Source organism: Engystomops pustulosus, chromosome 2 (genome assembly GCF_040894005.1).
Source record: "Engystomops pustulosus chromosome 2, aEngPut4.maternal, whole genome shotgun sequence".
Taxonomy (NCBI): domain Eukaryota; kingdom Metazoa; phylum Chordata; class Amphibia; order Anura; family Leptodactylidae; genus Engystomops; species Engystomops pustulosus.
The window spans coordinates 24,983,877-25,006,202 of record NC_092412.1 but is presented as its reverse complement, the minus strand read 5'-3'; the positions used below and the strand labels follow the sequence as shown (position 1 = coordinate 25,006,202).

Below are 22,326 nucleotides of genomic sequence, written 5' to 3'. Positions count from 1 at the left end.
TAGTTGGGGGTCCGGTCGCATGAAGGGGTCTCATAACCCATCACATGGATGGAAACAAAGCTACACTCTCCTCAAAACAGCGCCACACCAGTGCGTAGGTTGTGTCCGGTATGACGGCTCGTCTCGCTTCGAGTGAGTGGAGTACTGTAATGCAGCAGTACCAGGCACGGCCTAGTGACAGGAGTGGCGCTGTTACAGAGATGATACAAACCTTGTGTCTGGGGTCCTCTGTAGGATGAGGAGATGTCACGTGCTGGAGCTGTGTGTAGGCCTCTAAATTATTCACTGTTGTAGTCTGTTCCTGTGAACGCAGAGTTGTAATGCGGGTGAGATTGATTCATACACTAATGGTGGCGGCCCGGATTTTAAGTATATTCTTACCTAGCGTTGGGTGATAGATATTAGATAACAGGGGACGGCGTGGTCTCCCACATCCCGAGCCCTGCCATGGGGACGGCGTGGCCACCGACATCCCGAGCCCTGCCATGGGGACGGCGTGGCCACCGACATCCCGAGCCCTGCCATGGGGACGGCGTGGTCTCCCACATCCCGAGCCCTGCCATGGGGACGGCGTAGCCACCGACATCCCGAGCCCTGCCAGGGGGCAGCGTAGCCACCGACGTCCCGAGCCCTGCCGGGGGAACGGCGTGGCCACCGACATCCCGAGCCCTGCCGGGGGAACGGCGTGGCCACCGACATCCCGAGCCCTGCCATGGGGACGGCGTGGCCACCGACATCCCGAGCCCTGCCATGGGGACGGCGTGGCCACCGACATCCCGAGCCCTGCCATGGGGACGGCGTGGCCACCGACATCCCGAGCCCTGCCATGGGGACGGCGTGGCCACCGACATCCCGAGCCCTGCCATGGGGACGGCGTGGCCACCGACATCCCGAGCCCTGCCATGGGGACGGCGTGGCCACCGACATCCCGAGCCCTGCCATGGGGACGGCGTGGCCACCGACATCCCGAGCCCTGCCATGGGGACGGCGTGGCCACCGACATCCCGAGCCCTGCCACGGGGACGGCGTGGCCACCGACGTCCCGAGCCCTGCCATGGGGACGTCCTACGTCCAGAGCCCCAGCCGCCTACATCCATGGGCCGAGCCCTGCCTGTCCTGTTCTTGTTGTTTTCTTCATCTGCGAATCGTTCCGACCGTTTTCTGCTCTTATTAAATCTAATTGTCCTGTACGACTGGAACAAATGACTTTGTGGCTTCTCTTCTTCTTGTGTGTTAAGACGCCGCTCATTACCAGGAGGCATTAGATTTATTTGTACATTACACTTCTGCTAATACACATTTGTCTTTTTCATGTCGTTTTGAGAAAAAAAAAATCTCGGCCAAACTCCAAATCTCTTAGATGTAACCGTTATACAATCTGTGGAGGATCGTGTGTGCGGCCCGGAAGGAATATAACTCTGATGTCTGTCCAGACACGTGGACTCCTGGATCCCTGTGCAGCGTGTGATATAGGGGGCCACTGCGGCTAATCCATAGTCACCAGAGGTGATGTCACTACTGGGCATCACTGGAAAACCCCACTAAATTACCAAAGATTTCTGAGTAGGTACAACATTGAGCTATTAGGCAATGATCAGTGGCTGAGTTACATCCTCTATTATACTCCAGAGCTGCACTCACTATTCTGCTGGTGGTGCAGTCACTGTGTACATACATGACATTACTTATCCTGTACTGATCCTGAGTTACATCCTGTATTATACCCCAGAGCTGCACTCACTATTCTGCTGCTGGTGCAGTCACTGTGTACATACATGACATTACTTATCCTGTACTGATCCTGAGTTACATCCTGTATTATACCCCAGAGCTGCACTCACTATTCTGCTGCTGGAGCAGTCACTGTGTACATACATGACATTACTTATCCTGTACTGATCCTGAGTTACATCCTGCACTCACTATTCTGCTGGTGGTGCAGTCACTGTGTACATACATGACATTACTTATCCTGTACTGATCCTGAGTTACATCCTGTATTATACTCCAGAGCTGCACTCACTATCCTGCTGCTGGTGCAGTCACTGTGTACATACATGACATTACTTATCCTGTACTGATCCTGAGTTACATCCTGTATTATACTCCAGAGCTGCACTCACTATTCTGCTGGCGGTGCAGTCACTGTGTACATACATGACATTACTTACCCTGTACTGATCCTGAGTTACATCCTGTATTATACCCCAGAGCTACACTCACTATTCTGCTGCTGGTGCAGTCACTGTACATACATGACATTACTTATCCTGTACTGATCCTGAGTTACATCCTGTATTATACCCCAGAGCTACACTCACTATTCTGCTGCTGGTGCAGTCACTGTGTACATACATGACATTACTTATCCTGTACTGATCCTGAGTTATATCCTGTATTATACTCCAGAGCTGCACTCACTATTCTGCTGCTGGTGCAGTCACTGTACATACATGACATTACTTATCCTGTACTGATCCTGAGTTACATCCTGTATTATACTCCAGAGCTGCACTCACTATTCTGCTGCTGGTGCCGTCACTGTGTACAAACATGTCATTACTTATCCTGTACTGATCCTGAGTTACATCCTGTATTATACCCCAGAGCTGCACTCACTATTCTGCTGCTGGTGCAGTCACTGTGTACATACATGACATTACTTATCCTGTACTGATCCTGAGTTACATCCTGTATTATACTCCAGAGCTGCACTCACTATTCTGCTGCTGGTGCAGTCACTGTGTACATACATGACATTACTTATCCTGTACTGATCCTGAGTTATATCCTGTATTATACTCCAGAGCTGCACTCACTATTCTGCTGCTGGTGCAGTCACTGTACATACATGACATTACTTATCCTGTACTGATCCTGAGTTACATCCTGTATTATACTCCAGAGCTGCACTCACTATTCTGCTGCTGGTGCAGTCACTGTGTACATACATGACATTACTTATCCTGTACTGATCCTGAGTTACATCCTGTATTATACTCCAGAGCTGCACTCACTATTCTGCTGCTGGTGCAGTCACTGTGTACATACATGACATTACTTATCCTGTACTGATCCTGAGTTACATCCTGTATTATACTCCAGAGCTGCACTCACTATTCTGCTGCTGGTGCAGTCACTGTGTACATACATGACATTACTTATCCTGTACTGATCCTGAGTTACATCCTGTATTATACTCCAGAGCTGCACTCACTATTCTGCTGCTGGTGCAGTCACTGTGTATATACATGACATTACTTATCCTGTACTGATCCTGAGTTACATCCTGTATTATACTCCAGAGCTGCACTCACTATTCTGCTGCTGGTGCAGTCACTGTGTACATACATGACATTACTTATCCTGTACTGATCCTGAGTTACATCCTGTATTATACTCCAGAGCTGCACTCACTATTCTGCTGCTGGTGCAGTCACTGTGTACATACATGACATTACTTATCCTGTACTGATCCTGAGTTACATCCTGTATTATACCCCAGAGCTGCACTCACTATTCTGCTGCTGGTGCAGTCACTGTGTACATACATGACATTACTTATCCTGTACTGATCCCGAGTTACATCCTGTATTATACCCCAGAGCTGCACTCACTATTCTGCTGCTGGTGCAGTCACTGTACATACATGACATTACTTACCCTGTACTGATCCTGAGTTACATCCTGTATTATATTCCATAGCTGCACTCACTATTCTGCTGCTGGTGCAGTCACTGTGTACATACATGACATTACTTATCCTGTACTGATCCTGAGTTACATCCTGTATTATACTCCAGAGCTGCACTCACTATTCTGCTGCTGGTGCAGTCACTGTGTACATACATGACATTACTTATCCTGTACTGATCCTGAGTTATATCCTGTATTATACTCCAGAGCTGCACTCACTATTCTGCTGCTGGTGCAGTCACTGTACATACATGACATTACTTATCCTGTACTGATCCTGAGTTACATCCTGTATTATACTCCAGAGCTGCACTCACTATTCTGCTGCTGGTGCAGTCACTGTGTACATACATGACATTACTTATCCTGTACTGATCCTGAGTTACATCCTGTATTATACTCCAGAGCTGCACTCACTATTCTGCTGCTGGTGCAGTCACTGTGTACATACATGACATTACTTATCCTGTACTGATCCTGAGTTACATCCTGTATTATACTCCAGAGCTGCACTCACTATTCTGCTGCTGGTGCAGTCACTGTGTACATACATAACATTACTTATCCTGTACTGATCCTGAGTTACATCCTGTATTATACTCCAGAGCTGCACTCACTATTCTGCTGCTGGTGCAGTCACTGTGTACATACATGACATTACTTATCCTGTACTGATCCTGAGTTACATCCTGTATTATACTCCAGAGCTGCACTCACTATTCTGCTGCTGGTGCAGTCACTGTGTATATACATGACATTACTTATCCTGTACTGATCCTGAGTTACATCCTGTATTATACTCCAGAGCTGCACTCACTATTCTGCTGCTGGTGCAGTCACTGTGTACATACATGACATTACTTATCCTGTACTGATCCTGAGTTACATCCTGTATTATACTCCAGAGCTGCACTCACTATTCTGCTGCTGGTGCAGTCACTGTGTACATACATGACATTACTTATCCTGTACTGATCCTGAGTTACATCCTGTATTATACTCCAGAGCTGCACTCACTATTCTGCTGCTGGTGCAGTCACTGTGTACATACATGACATTACTTATCCTGTACTGATCCCGAGTTACATCCTGTATTATACCCCAGAGCTGCACTCACTATTCTGCTGCTGGTGCAGTCACTGTACATACATGACATTACTTACCCTGTACTGATCCTGAGTTACATCCTGTATTATATTCCATAGCTGCACTCACTATTCTGCTGCTGGTGCAGTCACTGTGTACATACATGACATTACTTATCCTGTACTGATCACATCTCTATTATTATAATAGCAGCCTCCTCTTCCACTACATTGAAGTGATTTCTTATCTCCTTATCTGCCCCCAGTCTCCTCCTGGATGGATCGGCTCACACCTTGTATGTTCAGCAGTTCTGTCCGTGCGGTTCCCATGATGTCAGCACTTCTGTCACCATCGCCCGCGCTTATATCTTGCCTTATTTACCTTGTTGCTTGAACTTCTCCTTTTACCTTTCACATCCAGATCAATGTCCCCTGTTGTCCTGTGTGTGGTGTGGACATTGCTCCCTCCTCCCATAGATACAATACTGTACGTGTTACTATTGCCACCTAAAGGCGATACAGTATTGTCCCTGGAGAGATGTGTAATCATAACTTTGTGTATGTTGTTAGTAGCAGCAGGACTGTGAAATCTGGATGACTTTTCCTGGATTGTAGCACTGTGATCATTTCCTCACCCTGCTGTGCTCTGAGCAGGCAGTGTTGGTTATTGTGAATGTTGTTGTTAGGATGCCTTGTGCACCCATATCTACGGTGAGCAATGCTACAGAAGTAGAGAGGAGCTGCTTTGAAGTAGTACATTGCAGAGAACTAAGGGCACAGCAGTGTGAGGCCACACACCTGCAGTGCACAGTCCTGATATCCGTGCTCACTGCTATAGGTGTAAGTAATGATGATGTATTGGGGTGCACGCCCTCTGGGTAATTCCCTTCTGCTGTTATCCCTGCTTGTGATTGTTTGTATGTGTCTCTTCCATGACATCATCAGTATGACATCATCAATGCAGAAAGCATATGATGGGGACCATGGGATTGTGGTTGCGGTAATGGCAGAGGGATGCGTGTTGTGTGTGTGTTTTGTGTGTGTGTTTTGTGTGTGTGTTTTGTGTGTGTGTTTTGTGTGTTTTGTGTGTTTTGTGTGTGTGTTTTGTGTGTGTTTTGTGTGTGTTTTGTGTGTGTTTTGTGTGTGTTTTGTGTGTGTTTTGTGTGTGTTTTGTGTGTGTTTTGTGTGTGTTTTGTGTGTGTTTTGTGTGTGTTTTGTGTGTGTTTTGTGTGTGTTTTGTGTGTGTTTTGTGTGTGTTTTGTGTGTGTTTTGTGTGTGTTTTGTGTGTGTTTTGTGTGTGTTTTGTGTGTGTTTTGTGTGTGTTTTGTGTGTGTTTTGTGTGTGTTTTGTGTGTGTTTTGTGTGTGTTTTGTGTGTGTGTTGTGTGTGTTTTGTGTGTGTGTTGTGTGTGTGTTGTGTGTGTGTTGTGTGTGTGTTGTGTGTGTGTTGTGTGTGTGTTGTGTGTGTGTTGTGTGTGTGTTGTGTGTGTGTTGTGTGTGTGTTGTGTGTGTGTTGTGTGTGTGTTGTGTGTGTGTTTTGTGTGTGTTGTGTGTGTGTTGTGTGTGTGTTGTGTGTGTGTTGTGTGTGTGTTGTGTGTGTGTGTTGTGTGTGTTTTGTGTGTGTGATAACATGGCTATCATGTATGTATGTGGGGTGACTATGGGACTACCTCTCTCCTGCATGATGATGATGATGGCGGCCGCCTCTCCTCGGATCCTGCGCTCGCTCTCCTGTCTCCAGCTAGAAAGCTTCCATTAGCGGCTCACGTGTATGTGAATATTTCTCCCGCAGCAGATGGTTTGAAGCCGAGACTTGGCAGCCGACGCTTCCGCTGTAGAGGACCTGGGCTGCTCCTTGGCAAACGTCACCCATGTTTACCGAAACAAGTGGGAAAAGGAGCAAAATGAACGAGTAAAGTCTGGGAGCCTTGAAGTTACCTTTAACTATCCAACAATGTGATCTTTAAGAGGTCCCCGGTCACCTTCAGTGTAATAGTGATTGCTCATCCACGTTGTGTTTCAGGATAACCCCTTTAAAGAGAATCTGTCACCAGGATTTACCTTTGTAGAATCCCCTCTTGTATGTGAAATCTCACCCATTTAGAAAAGACAGGCAAATATGACTCTTCTCATTCCACCATCACTTGAGATTAGTCACATTTAGTGAATGCAGGGGGGAGTGTGACTTCAGAAGTCTCTAACTTCTGTTTTATAGCACCTAGAATTTGGCATGTTTTGATATTTGGTAAGATATTGCAGCACTGTGGCTCAGTGGTTAGCGTTACAGCGCTGGGGACCTGGGTTCTAGTTCCTTGTTTGTGGGGTTTCCTCCGGGTCCTCCTTTTTCCTCCCACACTCCATTACATACTGGTAGGTTGATTAGATTGTGAGCCCCATGGGGGACAGAGACTTATTTGGTAAACTCTGTGCAGCGCTGCGTAATCTGTGTGCGCTATATACATAAAGGAATTATTATTAAAATAAGAATCTCAATATGTTTCATGTCGGTCTTTTTCGAATGTCCATCTCTGCTATCTAATTAGTGTATTACTGTGTTTTTGTATAATTTTGGAAAAACTTTCAATAAAAATACAATTGATAAAAAAAAAAAAATATGAATCTCATCCTAAAAGATCCCATCAGGCTTACGGTTCTTTGATCGGAGAATCGGGAGCACAGGCGGCTTAAAAAAATAGATGAGAACCGGAACTTTATGTGTAGTTCACGTTCCCAACTATGGGGCAGATTTACTTACCCGGTCCATTCGCGATCCAGCGGCGCGTTCTCTGCGCTGGATTCGGGTCCGGCCGGGATTCATCAAGGCAGTTCCTCCGACGGCCACCAGGTGGCGCTGCTGCGCTGAAGTTCCCTGAAATGCACTGAAGTTCACGATCCTATCCTGGATGAAGGTGAGTGCAAGCTCTGCGACACAATTTCCTTTTTTAAATGCGGCGGTTTTTCCGAATCCGTCGGGTTTTCGTTCGGCCACGCCCCCCGATTTCCGTCGCGTGCATGCCGGTGCCGATTCGCCACAATCTGATTCCTTGCGCCAAAATCCCGGGGCAATTCAGGTACAATCGGCGCAAATCGGAAATATTCGGGTAACACGTCGGGAAACCGCGAATCGGGCCCTTAGTGAATGACCCCCCTATGTCTTTAGCTGCCTGTATCTTGGTTTCTGTAGTTCACAAAACCTTAAGCCTGTGGTCATTTGAAAGATAAGATCTATATTAGTATGTTGAGCTACAGAAGCAGAGATACAGGCAGCTAAAGACATAGAACTGGATCTTTATCCTTAGCCAGCATTTCCCACTATCTATGTTTTAACTGCATGTGTGTTCAGTTCTGTAGCTGACAGAACCATAAAAGGGGATCTGAAAGATAAGATTCTCGTCTTTATTATGACACCAGTAACTGGTTTCTAGGTGCTATAGAACCAGCAAAAGGGGCTCCCGAAGTGATACTAACCCTGCAACCACTAAAAGTGACGGGTCTCTTGTGAAAATGGGGTGAAAAGAGTCATATTTGCCTGACTGTGGGAGATTTCACATAAGAGGGAATTCTATAACGTATATTTCATGCCCTACCTGGTGGCACTGCGAGTAGCTGAGATAAAACCATGTGACACGTTCCCTTTAAAGGCGAAGCCTGGTCACCACTAGTGTAATATTGATTGTCTATCCATATATTAGGGTTATGAGTGTTGTGTTTCAGAATAACCCCATGAACTCCTTGAGTCACAGCTCTATACTCTGATCAGTGGCTGTGCCTGGTATTACAGATCAGAGGACCCCTGTGTGTTACTGATTTATAAGGTCTCCTGATCCTCGGAACAGCACGTTTTCCAGATCTCCTAATATTGGGCTTTCCAGATATGAGAGCTGAGAATAGCACTGCTTGAGAAAAATCTCCGAATCTCGCTTGCTGTCAGTGAATGCCATACGCCGGCTGGATGCTTAGTTTGTCATACTGATTTTTTTAGTTTTTTGCTCTGCTCTGGGAGCTGCCGGCAGTCCATCAGGAGGAAAAGTTTCTATGTGTGTCCATAGATCCCCCTTCTAAGTGGCTTAAAGGACGCCTGTCATCAGGTCTCTGCCACTAGTCCTGTCACCTCTAGCTGTTGGAGCAGCTCACAAGGATCCCATCCCAGCCTTTATCTAGTCATTTCATACATTAATCATTGTAAAATCATCTATTCTTTATTATGTAAATGAGGCCGGTCACATGGTCAGAGGCAGTGATGTCACCCCTGTTACCCCTCCCCTCTCCTCCCCCTGCTCATGTCTGTATGTAATGTATAGTAAAGCATTGCTAGTGTCTGTGCTGCATCTGCTGACATGCTGCATCCTCCTAATATACAGGTGAGAGATACAGACATCAGCTACACATGAATCTGACATGTTCTGCTGTAACATGGCTGCAGCCTGGAGCTGCTGTATCTCTCCTATACACACACACATGCACACACAGGCTGCAGGGGGCGTGGCCAGCATCAGGAGGCACATCATTATACAGCCTCACATCATTATACAGGCTGTCAGTCAAGCACTCGGGGTGTGGCTGTGCCTCCCACTCATGAATAAGATGTTGAATATGCTAATGACTCATTGGACATTTCACAGGTCATTTGCATACAGCTTTAGGACCTCATTGCTTAGGTTTACAGGCATGTAGAGGGACAATGAAGGGATAGAGGCAATGCTCTCTAATGGCAGTTTATGAAAATATATTTAGTTTAGGGGGGTTATTTTGCATGACGGGTTCTCTTTAAAGGGGTTTTCCAGGAAACCTATATGGCCTATGCATAGGGTTGATGTGCAACTACTCTGCGATCAGATTTTGGCAGCACCTGTTACATTAACATATGCCATATAATATAATAATTCTCTATTTATATAGCGCGCAAAGCATGTCAAATTGGTCCTTGTCCCCTATGGGGCTCACAGCCGAATCAACCTACCAGTATGTTTTGGAGTGTGGGAGGAAACTGGAGGAAACCCACGCAAACATGGAGAGAACATACAAACTCTTTGCTGATGTTGACCTGGGTGGGATTCGAACCCAGGACCCCAGTGCTGCAAGGCAGAAGTGCTACTCACTGTGCCACCTATGGTGTAGCAGCTGTGCACACTCTGCTCTAATGGAAGTGAATGGCCGTTAAGCCTGCAGTAACCCTACACAGACACTATAGAGTGGATGGAGCTGTTTGCTTTCAGCTCTGATCCACAAGGCTGCCAGTTGACCCTGCTATATGCTGACCATATACATATGATTCATACACGATCAGCTGTGCCCTGTGTGCATGTGTGCGGGGTGGTTGGGAGGAATAGCTGATAGTGGTAGTGTATGGGCAGCTCAAGGTAATGTTCTGATCCTGGGTGTGCTGTCCCAGACCCAAATGACTCTGCAAGGACAAGACATTAGACCCGCGATCACTGGTTTGGTGAGCTGTGCTTAACCAACCCCCGATTTTTGCAAGTTTGGATGCCGATAATAAAAAAAATTAAAATGTGAATTTTTCTTTTTGGGATGCTGATGTGGTGCTTTTCAATTGTGCTGAGACTTCCTGCTGGGAGAGGGGGGCAGAAAGAGCTGCTTGATTCATTTTGATCAGTTTTCATTAATACTGCCTTAGTATTAGGTGTGGGGGGATCAGTAACTCAGCAATGGCACCCACCTACTCTCCTGTATTTAGGTCTCTCCTTTTGCATGGTGTGAAGGGATCACCACTTTCTGTTGGGGGTTTCCTCTCCAGACCTCATGCACTCGCCATCCTGTAAGTCTGATTACACTGTGGATACATCGGTGACGTGTCAGACTTGGATACGTCCCAGTCCCCGGGTGATACATCGCTGGTAACTTCTGTGGAATTTCGTGTCTCCGGGCTCGGATATTTGGGTATGGGCCAGAGAGCGTGGGGCTGCGATAGCAGCGGAGAGGTACAAGGCTCAGCACATGAGCTCTGAGCACCCGGCGCTGATGAAATGTTATTCTTGTGGTTTCCTTTCTGCTGCGGGGAAGTCTCTGCTGCAGCGGGTTCATACGGGTTCACATCACCGATGGCTCTGCTGGTGGCCCCGCGTCTCTTTACAGACCTCACGAGACGGACCATGTGTCTCCCACATGTACAATCATCTTTGAACATTTTTTGGCAATATTTATAGTGTAAAGTTTTTTTTGTTTTTTTTTTATTGGGCTGAGATGAGTTATTTGTACGACCCTTTTTTTGGTGTGCGTGGGGGTCTGCTGAATTGTCTTCCTATGTATGGGTGTTGAGCAGTCAGGACGCGTTCACTTGCCGCGCTTGAAATGCATCAAAATAGGTTATTTATATATTATCAAGGGGTTAAAGGGGTTGTCCGAGAGTACCAAAAAAACCTTGGAATTGAGCTTGGAATGGAATTTTTATTTAAAAAAAAAAAAAAAAAAAAGTAAACTCCCGATGGCCCCCGCCGAGGTCTGTCTGATAATCATCTTTATTTATATAGCGCCATCATATTCCATAGCGATTTACAAATGCTGGGGAACATTACAGACATTATAAGACATTACGAAGAGCTTACAGTCTATGAGGGTGAGGGGGTGACACAAGAGCTTACAGTCTATGAGGATGAGGGGTGACACAAGAGCTTACAGTCTATGAGGATGAGGGGGTGACACAAGAGCTTACAGTCTATGAGGATGAGGGCGTGACACAAGAGCTTACAGTCTATGAGGATGAGGGGTGACACAGGAGCTTACAGTCTATGAGGCTGAGGGGGTGACACAAGAGCTTACAGTCTATGAGGCTGAGGGGGTGACACAGGAGCTTACAGTCTATGAGGCTGAGGGGGTGACACAAGAGCTTACAGTCTATGAGGCTGAGGGGGTGACACAAGAGCTTACAGTCTATGAGGCTGAGGGGGTGACACAAGAGCTTACAGTCTATGAGGCTGAGGGGGTGACACAAGAGCTTACAGTCTGAGGGTGAGGGGTGACACAAGAGCTTACAGTCTATGAGGATGAGGGGGTTACACAAGGGCTTACAGTCTATGAGGATGAGGGGTGACACAAGAGCTTACAGTCTATGAGGCTGAGGGGGTGACACAAGAGCTTACAGTCTATGAGGCTGAGGGGGTGACACAGGAGCTTACAGTCTATGAGGGGGTGACACAAGAGCTTACAGTCTATGAGGAGGAGGGGGTGACACAAGAGCTTACAGTCTATGAGGATGAGGGGGTGACACAAGAGCTTACAGTCTATGAGGCTGAGGGGTGACACAAGAGCTTACAGTCTATGAGGATGAGGGGGTGAGGATGAGGAGGTGACACAAGAGCTTACAGTCTATGAGGATGAGGGGGTAACACAAGAGCTTACAGTCTATGAGGATGAGGGGTGACACAAGAGCTTACAGTCTATGAGGATGAGGGGGTGACACAAGAGCTTACAGTCTATGAGGATGAGGAGGTGACACAAGAGCTTACAGTCTAGGAGGATGAGGGGGTGACACGAGCTTTCAGTCTATGAGGATGAGGGGGTGACACAAGAGCTTTCAGTCTATGAGGATGAGGGGGGTGACACAAGAGCTTACAGTCTATGAGGATGAGGGGGTGACACAAGAGCTTACAGTCTATGAGGATGAGGGGGTGACACGAGCTTTCAGTCTATGAGGATGAGGGGGTGACACAAGAGCTTTCAGTCTATGAGGATGAGGGGGGTGACACAAGAGCTTACAGTCTATGAGGATGAGGGGGTGACACAAGAGCTTACAGTCTATGAGGATGAGGGGGTGACACAAGAGCTTACAGTCTATGAGGATGAGGGGGTGACACAAGAGCTTACAGTCTATGAGGATGAGGGGGTGACACAAGAGCTTACAGTCTATGAGGATGAGGGGGAGGACACAAGAGCTTACAGTCTATGAGGATGAGGGGGTGACACAAGAGCTTACAGTCTATGAGGATGAGGGGGTAACACAAGAGCTTACAGTCTATGAGGATGAGGGAGTGACACAAGATCTTACAGTCTATGAGGATGAGGGGGTGACACAAGAGCTTACAGTCTATGAGGATGAGGGGTGACACAAGAGGTTACAGTCTATGAGGATGAGGGGGAGGACACAAGAGCTTACAGTCTATGAGGATGATGGGTGACACAAGAGCTTACAGTCTGAGGATGAGGGGGTGACACAAGAGCTTACAGTCTATGAGGATGAGGGGGTGACACAAGAGCTTACAGTCTATAAGGATGAGGATGAGGGGGAATGTGGCTATATACAGTATATTGTACTACGGTTTGCTTAGGATATAGCAGTAAGATCATCCCTGCACTCTAGGAATTCAATATGTTGTAGGACCTGAGTGGCATCTGCTATACAAAGTTTAAAAGCGGGGCCACACCAGGACCTCTGCTTGCTGATGATGAATGGCTTCATAGCTGCACAGACCTTTTAATTAAAAAAAAAAAAAATAACCTGCTACAGTTGTATCCATTGTAGAGGAACTTTTCAGCAGTCAGTGTCCACATTACACGGATACATTGTAGCAAAAGATGTAGCCAGGGTGGACCGTATAGAATTTTTAGTAGATAACATTATCTCGGTATGAGGCTATCAGTCACTAATCTGTGATAGTGGGTATATATTGAGTATTTCTATTCATTGACACTAAGCGAGTACGTGGTGTGAGCCCCCATTGATGAGATGATCCATCCATGTCCTGTGCAGATGCCATGTATGTCCCTGGTGGTCACATTCCTATAAATCCAAAAGTATCTTCCTCTTTATATTACGTTATTGTTTCACCTTTCTGCGTTTTGGATTCTAAAACACGTTTTTGTGAATTTTTCAGATTTGATCCAGTGCACGAACGAGATGAACGTGAACATCCCGCAACTGGCGGACACCTTATTCGAAAGAACGACCAACAGTAGCTGGGTGGTGGTCTTCAAGTCCCTCATCACCACCCACCACCTTATGGTGTACGGCAATGAGGTAAGTTACTGTGGTTCAGTTATATATTGCATCTACCAGATTACTGGTGATAGTGTCCCAATTGGCCTGCTCAGTCGGTCTAGGGGATGGGGGGCGGGCGACCGTTTTTTAGACATTTTTATGGTCGGATTTCCTTAAAGGGAACCTACCACCACGAATCTACCTATAAAGGTAGATCGGGTGGTAGGTGGATGTAAGGGACGTGAGGAGAGCTCTTTTTAGAGCTAATCCTCACGTCCCCGCTAACTTTTGGGAAACTTTATTAACCTAATATGTAAATTTAGTTATGCGGCTACTGGGGCGTGGAGTAGCCGGCACGAGGCTACACAGCACGGCTACTCCACGCCCCAGTAGCCACATTACGCCTCCTACCCTGTTGTCTGAAAAGCCGGCTACTGCGCATGCGCAGTAGCTCCGGCCTCGGAGCTGGGACTGCTCAGCCGGCGTTCTGCGCATGCGCAGAACGCCATCATATCGGACGAGGGCGCGCAGCTACGAGGAGCTGCGCGCCGCACACAACAGGGTAGGAGGAGTAATGTGGCTACTGGGGCATGGAGTAGCCGCGCTGTGTAGCCTCGTGCCGGCTACTCCACGCCCCAGTAGCCGCATAACGAAATTTACATATTAGGTTAATAAAGTTTCCCAAAAGTTAGCGGGAACGTGAGGATTAGCTCTAAAAAGAGCTCTCCTCACGTCCCTTACATCCACCTACCACCCGATCTACCTTTATAGGTAGATTCGTGGTGGTAGGTTCTCTTTAAGTGCCTTTTCCAATGGGGTTTTTATGTATGGAGATGTTGATAACGTGCCCTTAGGGGTGACCCGTAGGACCTCATTGATCAGTCTTTACAGTCGTGCCCAAGAGAATAGCTCCTAATGCTGCAGGACTACAACTCCCAGCATTGGTGTGCTGCAAGGCATGCCCTTGGCTGACGCTTCAGTTTTGCATGCACGGTGCTGCTGTATACATTTCCATGGCACTTGCTGTGTCAATAATTTAAGGGGTTGTCTGATGGGTGGAAAAATATGGCTGCTCCCATAAACAGCGCCACACTTGACCATGGTTGGTGCCGGTATTACAGCTCAGCTGGATAGGGATGAATGGAATATAGTTGCAATACCAGCTCAAACCATTGTCAGGTGTGGCGCTGTTTTGGTGAGAAACGGACATGGTTTTTTCATCCTCCGAACAACCTTTTTAATTGAAGCGACATTGGATCAGTGTAGGACCACCACCAGTTATATCCTTCAGTGGATAGAGTATGCCTTCTTATTATCAGGATACCCCTTTAAGCATTTGGCCGCACACGTCTTGTTATTTGATGAAGTTTATGTTGTTCACTTCCATGAAGTCTCTCCAGCTTTTCCCTGCCTTTAATTACTGGCGTCTGCTTCCTGATATCAAATCCAGGCTTCTGCTCCGTCCCCCCCCCCCCCCCCCGCACTTTTTATAGCCCCCCCACCCCCTGTCGCTTTGATGTTCGGGGATCGGTTGTCCTTAAATTAAAAGCACACAAGGGCGAAGTTACTGAAGCAGACAAAGGAAGTTGTTGTGTTATTGTGCGGCGCAGCTCCTCATCCTCTGGGAAGTCCGCGGAATAGTTTAGCTTGATTAGGGAATGTAAACAGATCTGATCAAAGATGGCTACCACCCCCCCCCCTCCCTCTGCGCCCCCCTCCTCGGCTGTGCTAAGAACGGAGAAGCCCCACAGACGGCAGGTTGTGTATAAGCCACGGAGGACCCTCGTGGTGGTTTGGTCTCCGCTGCTTTTAGTTCTGTTGACCCAAAAGTGATGGTGTTACTATCCCCGCACCTGTTATGGGTGAACCTGTTCTTTACCTCCTGTGGTTGGACAAAGAATGCAATATAGGAGTAAAAAAAAGTCTGTACAGTATATTAAAACAAAAAAAAAATCAAAGTAAAAAAAACTTGGTTTTAAAGCACCATCTTTACCATAATAATAATAATAATTCCTTTATTTATATAGTGCCTGCAGATTCCACAGTGCTGCACAGTGTTTGGTTTTTATTAAAATTATTAACCACTTTTTTTTTTTAACTTTTAAAAAAAAAATATTTATTTGTTTTACTATTTTTAGACCCCTTATGGTATTTTAACCCTAGGAAGTCTGATTGCTCCAACCATATACTGCTATACTTCAGTATTGCAGTATATGGAGAATTTGCTATGGATCTGTTGATGGGTGGCACTGGCACACTGTGACAGATCTGCAGCAATGACCAGTCCTGCTGTCTTATAAAGACTCCCAGCTGTCATGGCAACTTATCGTCGCTCCTTGATGACGTCTCGGGGAATGACGATCACAGCCTATATGGTGGCGCCCATGTACTTAAATCTTATGACTACCACCAGCAGCTGTGCCAGTGACAGTCAAAGGGTTAACACCCAGTAATATGCAGCAAACACCCGGTTTGTGTGGAGAGGGCTTTGCCCTGAGCCCTCGCCATAGTCCCTTAACAAACTTGTGACTTTTTATACCACAAGTCGTTAAGACATAAACCTGTTAGATCAGACATTTTGCAATCAAAATTGTAAAAACCTCTTATTACCAGCGGTGCACCCTGTAGCGCAAAATAAGTTCCAAATGTCTGAATCACTACTCCCCCCCCCCCCCCCCCCCACTCATTTCATAACACACAAAAATTGGAATATAAAAGATTGTACAATTCGGTAACATTTAAAACCTCAGCTCCTCCTGCAAAAAATGACTCCCCACATTGCTCCATACACATAAGTATGCAAAAGTTATATTGGCGTCAGAACAAGGGGCAGCATGGTGGCTCAGTGGTTAGCACTACAGCCTTGCAGCGTTTGGGCCCTGGTTTTCACTCCTACACTCCAAAACATACTGGTAGGTTGATTAGATTGTGAGCCCCATTGGGCACAGGAAGGCTCTGTGCAGCTCTGCCTAATGTGTGTGCGCTATGGCGTCCCATAGATTAAAAAAATTAATGAAAAAGGGTATCTCTAGGAAAGTGGCTACAATGGAAGTGGGTGACACCATATGGTGCCATACACTGTGATGAGTCTATAGACGATGCAGGAGAGAGCGAGATCCGCAGCTGCTCCGTTACAGTGGATCTGCTGACGCCAGGCGAGAGGGAAGCGTCTATATATAACATTGACCACTTACCGGTAGCCTCTTCCATTAGGCTTTTCCCTTCGAAGAGAGGAGATTGCGGTAAGCGGCTCATAGGCTGCAGCCTCCTCCGCGATGTAGTGGTGTCATTGCTGTGCGGCTCTGCTACTCCTGATGGGGCGGTAATTGCAGATCAATATATTACTCTTACCAAATCTGCAAACTTTATCTTCTGGTTCAGGACTTTTAAGGCCAACTTTTGTGAACTATGGATTTATATTCCAGGATTGTGGCTTCTGGCGTGTGTCCTCACACTGCTGTGCTCTCTGCAGACAGTGTAGGGCATTGGTGGCGAACCTATGGCATCTCTATGGGCACCCTTGCCATCACCCCAGGGCAGTGTTCGTCAGACAGGACTTAAGGCCTCTTGCAGCCCAAGACCCTGGAAGGAAGCTACAATGATAATCCAAACTTCTCCTTCTTGTTACTGTATTGGTGTCCTCAGGTGCCTATACAATTCAAACCTGCGAAAGAGCAGGGAGTAATAAGTTACTGCTTAAATTGTGGCATTGGTACTTTGCGAAAAATACATGGGTTGTTGTTAAGCTTTTCCATGGCCCCTCCCCACTGACTGAAATTTGGAGCTTTCAACTAGTGTGATGCTAAAAAAGTTTATTTTAGAGTGCCAAGAGCACAGCAGTGTGAGGACACATTCCCCTCTCCTTTGCTGAGTTCTCTGCAGACACTGTTGGCTATTGTTCCTGGAGAGATGTGTAATAATACCTTTCGTGTGTGTTAGTAGTAGCAGGACTGTTAAATATGGATGTATATTCCAGGATTGTGGCTTCTGGCATGTGTCCTAACACTGCTGTGCTCTCTGCAGTGTTGGGTATTGTCCTCCAAGATCTCACTTTTGTGTGTGTTGGTAGCAGCTGGATTGTGAAATATAGATTTATATACCAGTATTGTAGCTTGCGGGGAACTGTCCTCACACTGCTGTGCTCTTAGCTGTTTGCGACTGAGCTTTTACACACACTCTCAAATGAGTAAGATTTGTAACTTTCATCTGGTGTGATGCTACAGGATTCACAGAGGGGAGGGGCTGTAAAAAAAAAAAAAAAAAGTTCATTTTAGAGTGCCAAGAGCACAGCAGTGTGAGGACACGCCCACATCCCCTTCCCCTTTGTACAATCCTGCAAGATGCATAGATATTTCATATTCCTTCTTATACTAATATACACAGAGGAAGGATTACTCATCTCTCAAAGTACAATACCTTACACCTGCTGCAGAGAGCCAAGAGCACAGCAGTGTGAGGACTCTCCCTTAGTGCTCAATCCTAAAAGATAAATTCATATTTTGCAGTCCTGCTGCTATTAACCTCATACACTGTGATTAACGTATATATTCCCTTTAAATGTTTTGCTGCCTGTGATGAGGGGATGACTGCACTGATGTGATCTCCACAGTACAGGAAGTGTTGATGACATGACCGAATAGGAAGTGACTCCGGCTTGTCTGATCCTTGTATCCCCCAGGGGTGTCTCTCCATAGATCTGGGGTTGTGTGTGTATGACCATTGATAGATGGGCAATGGCTCCTCTATATACAGGACTCCTTATTTCTAGCGCTGCAGCGTTTCAGTGTGTCGGTGCATTTCCCCTGGAGTCTCCTCCTGCTTCATTATGAGGTGAGGAGTGAAATGTGATCGGTGCACATCTGCTGCTCCAGGTCAGGACTCCGCTCATTAGTCACCTGACAGTCACTGCGCCTTCATGCCGCTTTGTCCAGACACACCTCGCTGCAGCTCTTTCTCTTCCTCCTGTACAGTCTGTAAGAAGCCAGGGAGGACAGATAACAATGTGAGACGTGAGGAGGAATGTGTCCTGCGGGTGACGCCGCTGCCTGCTCCGGTTATTCTATACAGTAGTTGGTAATTTTTAACGTTCCCTATGACTTGAAAAGAAAAAAAGGAACCATGAAGGTGACAGGTGTGCAGCCACGGAGGGCAGGATAAGCTCCACACTGGACTAAAGAAAATATGAGAAATCTTCATTATGCAAATGAGCTGTTAAGTGCACCATGGGTGTGGCCACAAGGTCTGGTGCACTGGCATAAAAAAAATGTAAATGTGTAGTAGTTATTCAGGCCAAATATTTATTTTTAAAGAAAGGCAACAACTCGCCTCGCTCCTTCCTCGTCCTGCCCTCCGCGGCGCCTTCCTCGTCCTGCCCTCCGCGGCGCCTTCCTCATCCTGCCCTCCGCGGCGCCTTCCTCATCCTGCCCCTCCCCCGGCTCCTTCCTCATCCTCCCCCGGCTCCTTCCTCATCCTCCCCCGGCTCCTTCCTCATCCTGCCCCTCCCCCGGCTCCTTCCTCATCCTGCCCCTCCCCCGGCTCCTTCCTCATCCGGCTCCTTCCTCATCCGGCTCCTTCCTCATCCGGCCCCTTCCTCATCCGGCTCCTTCCTCATCCGGCCCCTTCCTCATCCGGCCCCTTCCTCATCCGGCCCCTTCCTCATCCGGCCCCTTCCTCATCCGGCCCCTTCCTCATCCGGCCCCTTCCTCATCCGGCCCCTTCCTGCCCCTCATCCGGCCCCTTCCTGCCCCTCATCCGGCCCCTTCCTGCCCCTCCCCTGGCCCCTTCCTGCCCCTCCCCTGGCCCCTTCCTGCCCCTCCCCTGGCCCCTTCCTGCCCCTCCCCTGGCCCCTTCCTGCCCCTCCCCTGGCCCCTTCCTGCCCCTCCCCTGGCCCCTTCCTGCCCCTTCCTGCCCCTCCCCTGGCCCCTTCCTGCCCCTCCCCTGGCCCCTTCCTGCCCCTCCCCTGGCCCCTTCCTGCCCCTCCCCTGGCCCCTTCCTGCCCCTCCCCTGGCCCCTTCCTGCCCCTCCCCTGGCCCCTTCCTGCCCCTCCCCTGGCCCCTTCCTGCCCCTCCCCTGGCCCCTTCCTGCCCCTCCCCTGGCCCCTTCCTGCCCCTCATCCGGCCCCTTCCTGCCCCTCCCCTGGCCCCTTCCTCATCCGGCCCCTTCCTGCCCCTCCCCTGGCCCCTTCCTCATCCGGCCCCTTCCTGCCCCTCCCCTGGCCCCTTCCTCATCCGGCCCCTTCCTGCCCCTCCCCTGGCCCCTTCCTCATCCGGCCCCTTCCTGCCCCTCCCCTGGCCCCTTCCTCATCCGGCCCCTTCCTGCCCCTCCCCTGGCCCCTTCCTCATCCGGCCCCTTCCTGCCCCTCCCCTGGCCCCTTCCTCATCCGGCCCCTTCCTGCCCCTCCCCTGGCCCCTTCCTCATCCGGCCCCTTCCTGCCCCTCCCCTGGCCCCTTCCTCATCCGGCCCCTTCCTGCCCCTCCCCTGGCCCCTTCCTCATCCGGCCCCTTCCTGCCCCTCCCCTGGCCCCTTCCTCATCCGGCCCCTTCCTGCCCCTCCCCTGGCCCCTTCCTCATCCGGCCCCTTCCTGCCCCTCCCCTGGCCCCTTCCTCATCCGGCCCCTTCCTGCCCCTCCCCTGGCCCCTTCCTCATCCGGCCCCTTCCTGCCCCTCCCCTGGCCCCTTCCTCATCCTGCCCCTTCCTGCCCCTCCCCTGGCCCCTTCCTCATCCTGCCCCTCCCCTGGCCCCTTCCTCATCCTGCCCCTTCCTGCCCCTCCCCTGGCCCCTTCCTCATCCTGCCCCTTCCTGCCCCTCCCCTGGCCCCTTCCTCATCCTGCCCCTTCCTGCCCCTCCCCCGGCCCCTTCCTCATCCTGCCCCTCCCCCGGCCCCTTCCTCATCCTGCCCCTCCCCCGGCCCCTTCCTCATCCTGCCCCTCCCCCGGCCCCTTCCTCATCCTGCCCCTCCCCTGGCCCCTTCCTCATCCTGCCCCTTCCTGCCCCTCCCCTGGCCCCTTCCTCATCCTGCCCCTTCCTGCCCCTCCCCTGGCCCCTTCCTCATCCTGCCCCTTCCTGCCCCTCCCCTGGCCCCTTCCTCATCCTGCCCCTTCCTGCCCCTCCCCTGGCCCCTTCCTCATCCTGCCCCTTCCTGCCCCTCCCCCGGCCCCTTCCTCATCCTGCCCCTTCCTGCCCCTCCCCCGGCCCCTTCCTCATCCTGCCCCTTCCTGCCCCTCCCCCGGCCCCTTCCTCATCCTGCCCCTTCCTGCCCCTCCCCCGGCCCCTTCCTCATCCTGCCCCTTCCTGCCCCTCCCCCGGCCCCTTCCTCATCCTGCCCCTCCCCCGGCCCCTTCCTCATCCTGCCCCTCCCCCGGCCCCTTCCTCATCCTGCCCCTCCCCCGGCCCCTTCCTCATCCTGCCCCTCCCCCGGCCCCTTCCTCATCCTGCCCCTCCCCCTTGTCATCTTTACACCTGAAGCCAGACGCCTCAATAAAACTGAACCCTCATCCACCTGAGCTGTGGAGTATTTCTGGCTGCTCTCTGCACAATAATTGGATGTTACTTTCCGGTGCCTGTCCTGGTCTGGTCCCCAGCGCTGTGCACCCCATAGTGCGGCCTCCTCTGCAGGCAGCGTGTAGCTGTTATCACTGTGAAGAGTCCAGGTTGAGGTCATTGGCTTTGATCTTTAACTTTCTGGTTTCTGGATAAGGATTTTCTATGTTAACTTCTGATGAGGCCTCCATACTCCTGCCCCCCCGACGCGATGAGTCCAGGCCTGGCCCAGCACCCCTCAGTATTGTGTATCACCTGTGCTCTCCCCAGGTCAGGTATTATAGGTAGGATAATAGCAGACACAATAGTAATTGTAGTAGTCACTTACAGGGGATGTCCAGTCATCTGCTTTGTTCTTCTGGGCGAATTCAATGCAATACTTTTTACACTTTTTTGTTTTTCTTTCTCGCCTTTTTAATTTTTTTTCCCCCATCAATATAACCATAAGAGGGCTTGTTTTTTTGCAGGATAAGTTGTATTTTGAAATGGTAACATTTCAGTGTTTTCATGTGAGATGGAAAAACTTATTGAGTCTTTCTCCTTTTTTTTGTAGCGCTTTATCCAGTATCTGGCATCACGCAACACGTTGTTCAATTTGAGCAATTTTTTGGACAAAAGTGGACTTCAAGGTAAGTTGTTTGTCCCCTGCAGACGAGCGCTGTGGTCCATCTTCTAGTAATGTGTGCACGTGATGAGATGTACTCTCCCTATTCTTCTCTAGGTTATGACATGTCTACGTTTATACGCCGATACAGCCGCTACCTGAACGAAAAGGCCGTGTCTTACAGACAGGTCGCTTTTGACTTCACCAAAGTAAAAAGAGGGTAAGTCTTGTAAGGGTTAAGTGCTTGGAGGGAAAAGCCAGACAATGAAAAAGTATGCAGTCGGTAACAAGTACCTCCAGCCCCGGCTCACACCACAAATGAGGACGACCCCTCTTGTCCTAATGTGCACGGACCGGTCAGGAGCATGACCGTAGACACAGCAGGCAAAGGCATATAGCCATAAGTCCAGCACAAAAAGGTGGAGAGGTAAAAGGATATTCTTTATTGTTCAAGGATAAAAGCCTCCATACA

The 22,326-nt window shown here is 49.0% G+C and overlaps 1 protein-coding gene across 15 annotated transcripts in view; it reads left to right on the top strand.

Moving 5' to 3' along the window:
• PICALM (phosphatidylinositol binding clathrin assembly protein) overlaps positions 1-22,326 on the top strand; it is a 60,044-nt gene that overhangs the window by 2,743 nt on the left and 34,975 nt on the right. For all 15 annotated transcript variants that reach the window (XM_072134040.1, XM_072134045.1, XM_072134054.1 and 12 more), the window contains exons 2-4: positions 13,608-13,750; positions 21,804-21,879; positions 21,972-22,074. In XM_072134040.1, coding sequence (XP_071990141.1) covers positions 13,608-13,750; positions 21,804-21,879; positions 21,972-22,074 — 322 coding nt within the window. The remainder of the gene's footprint in view (positions 1-13,607; positions 13,751-21,803; positions 21,880-21,971; positions 22,075-22,326) is intronic.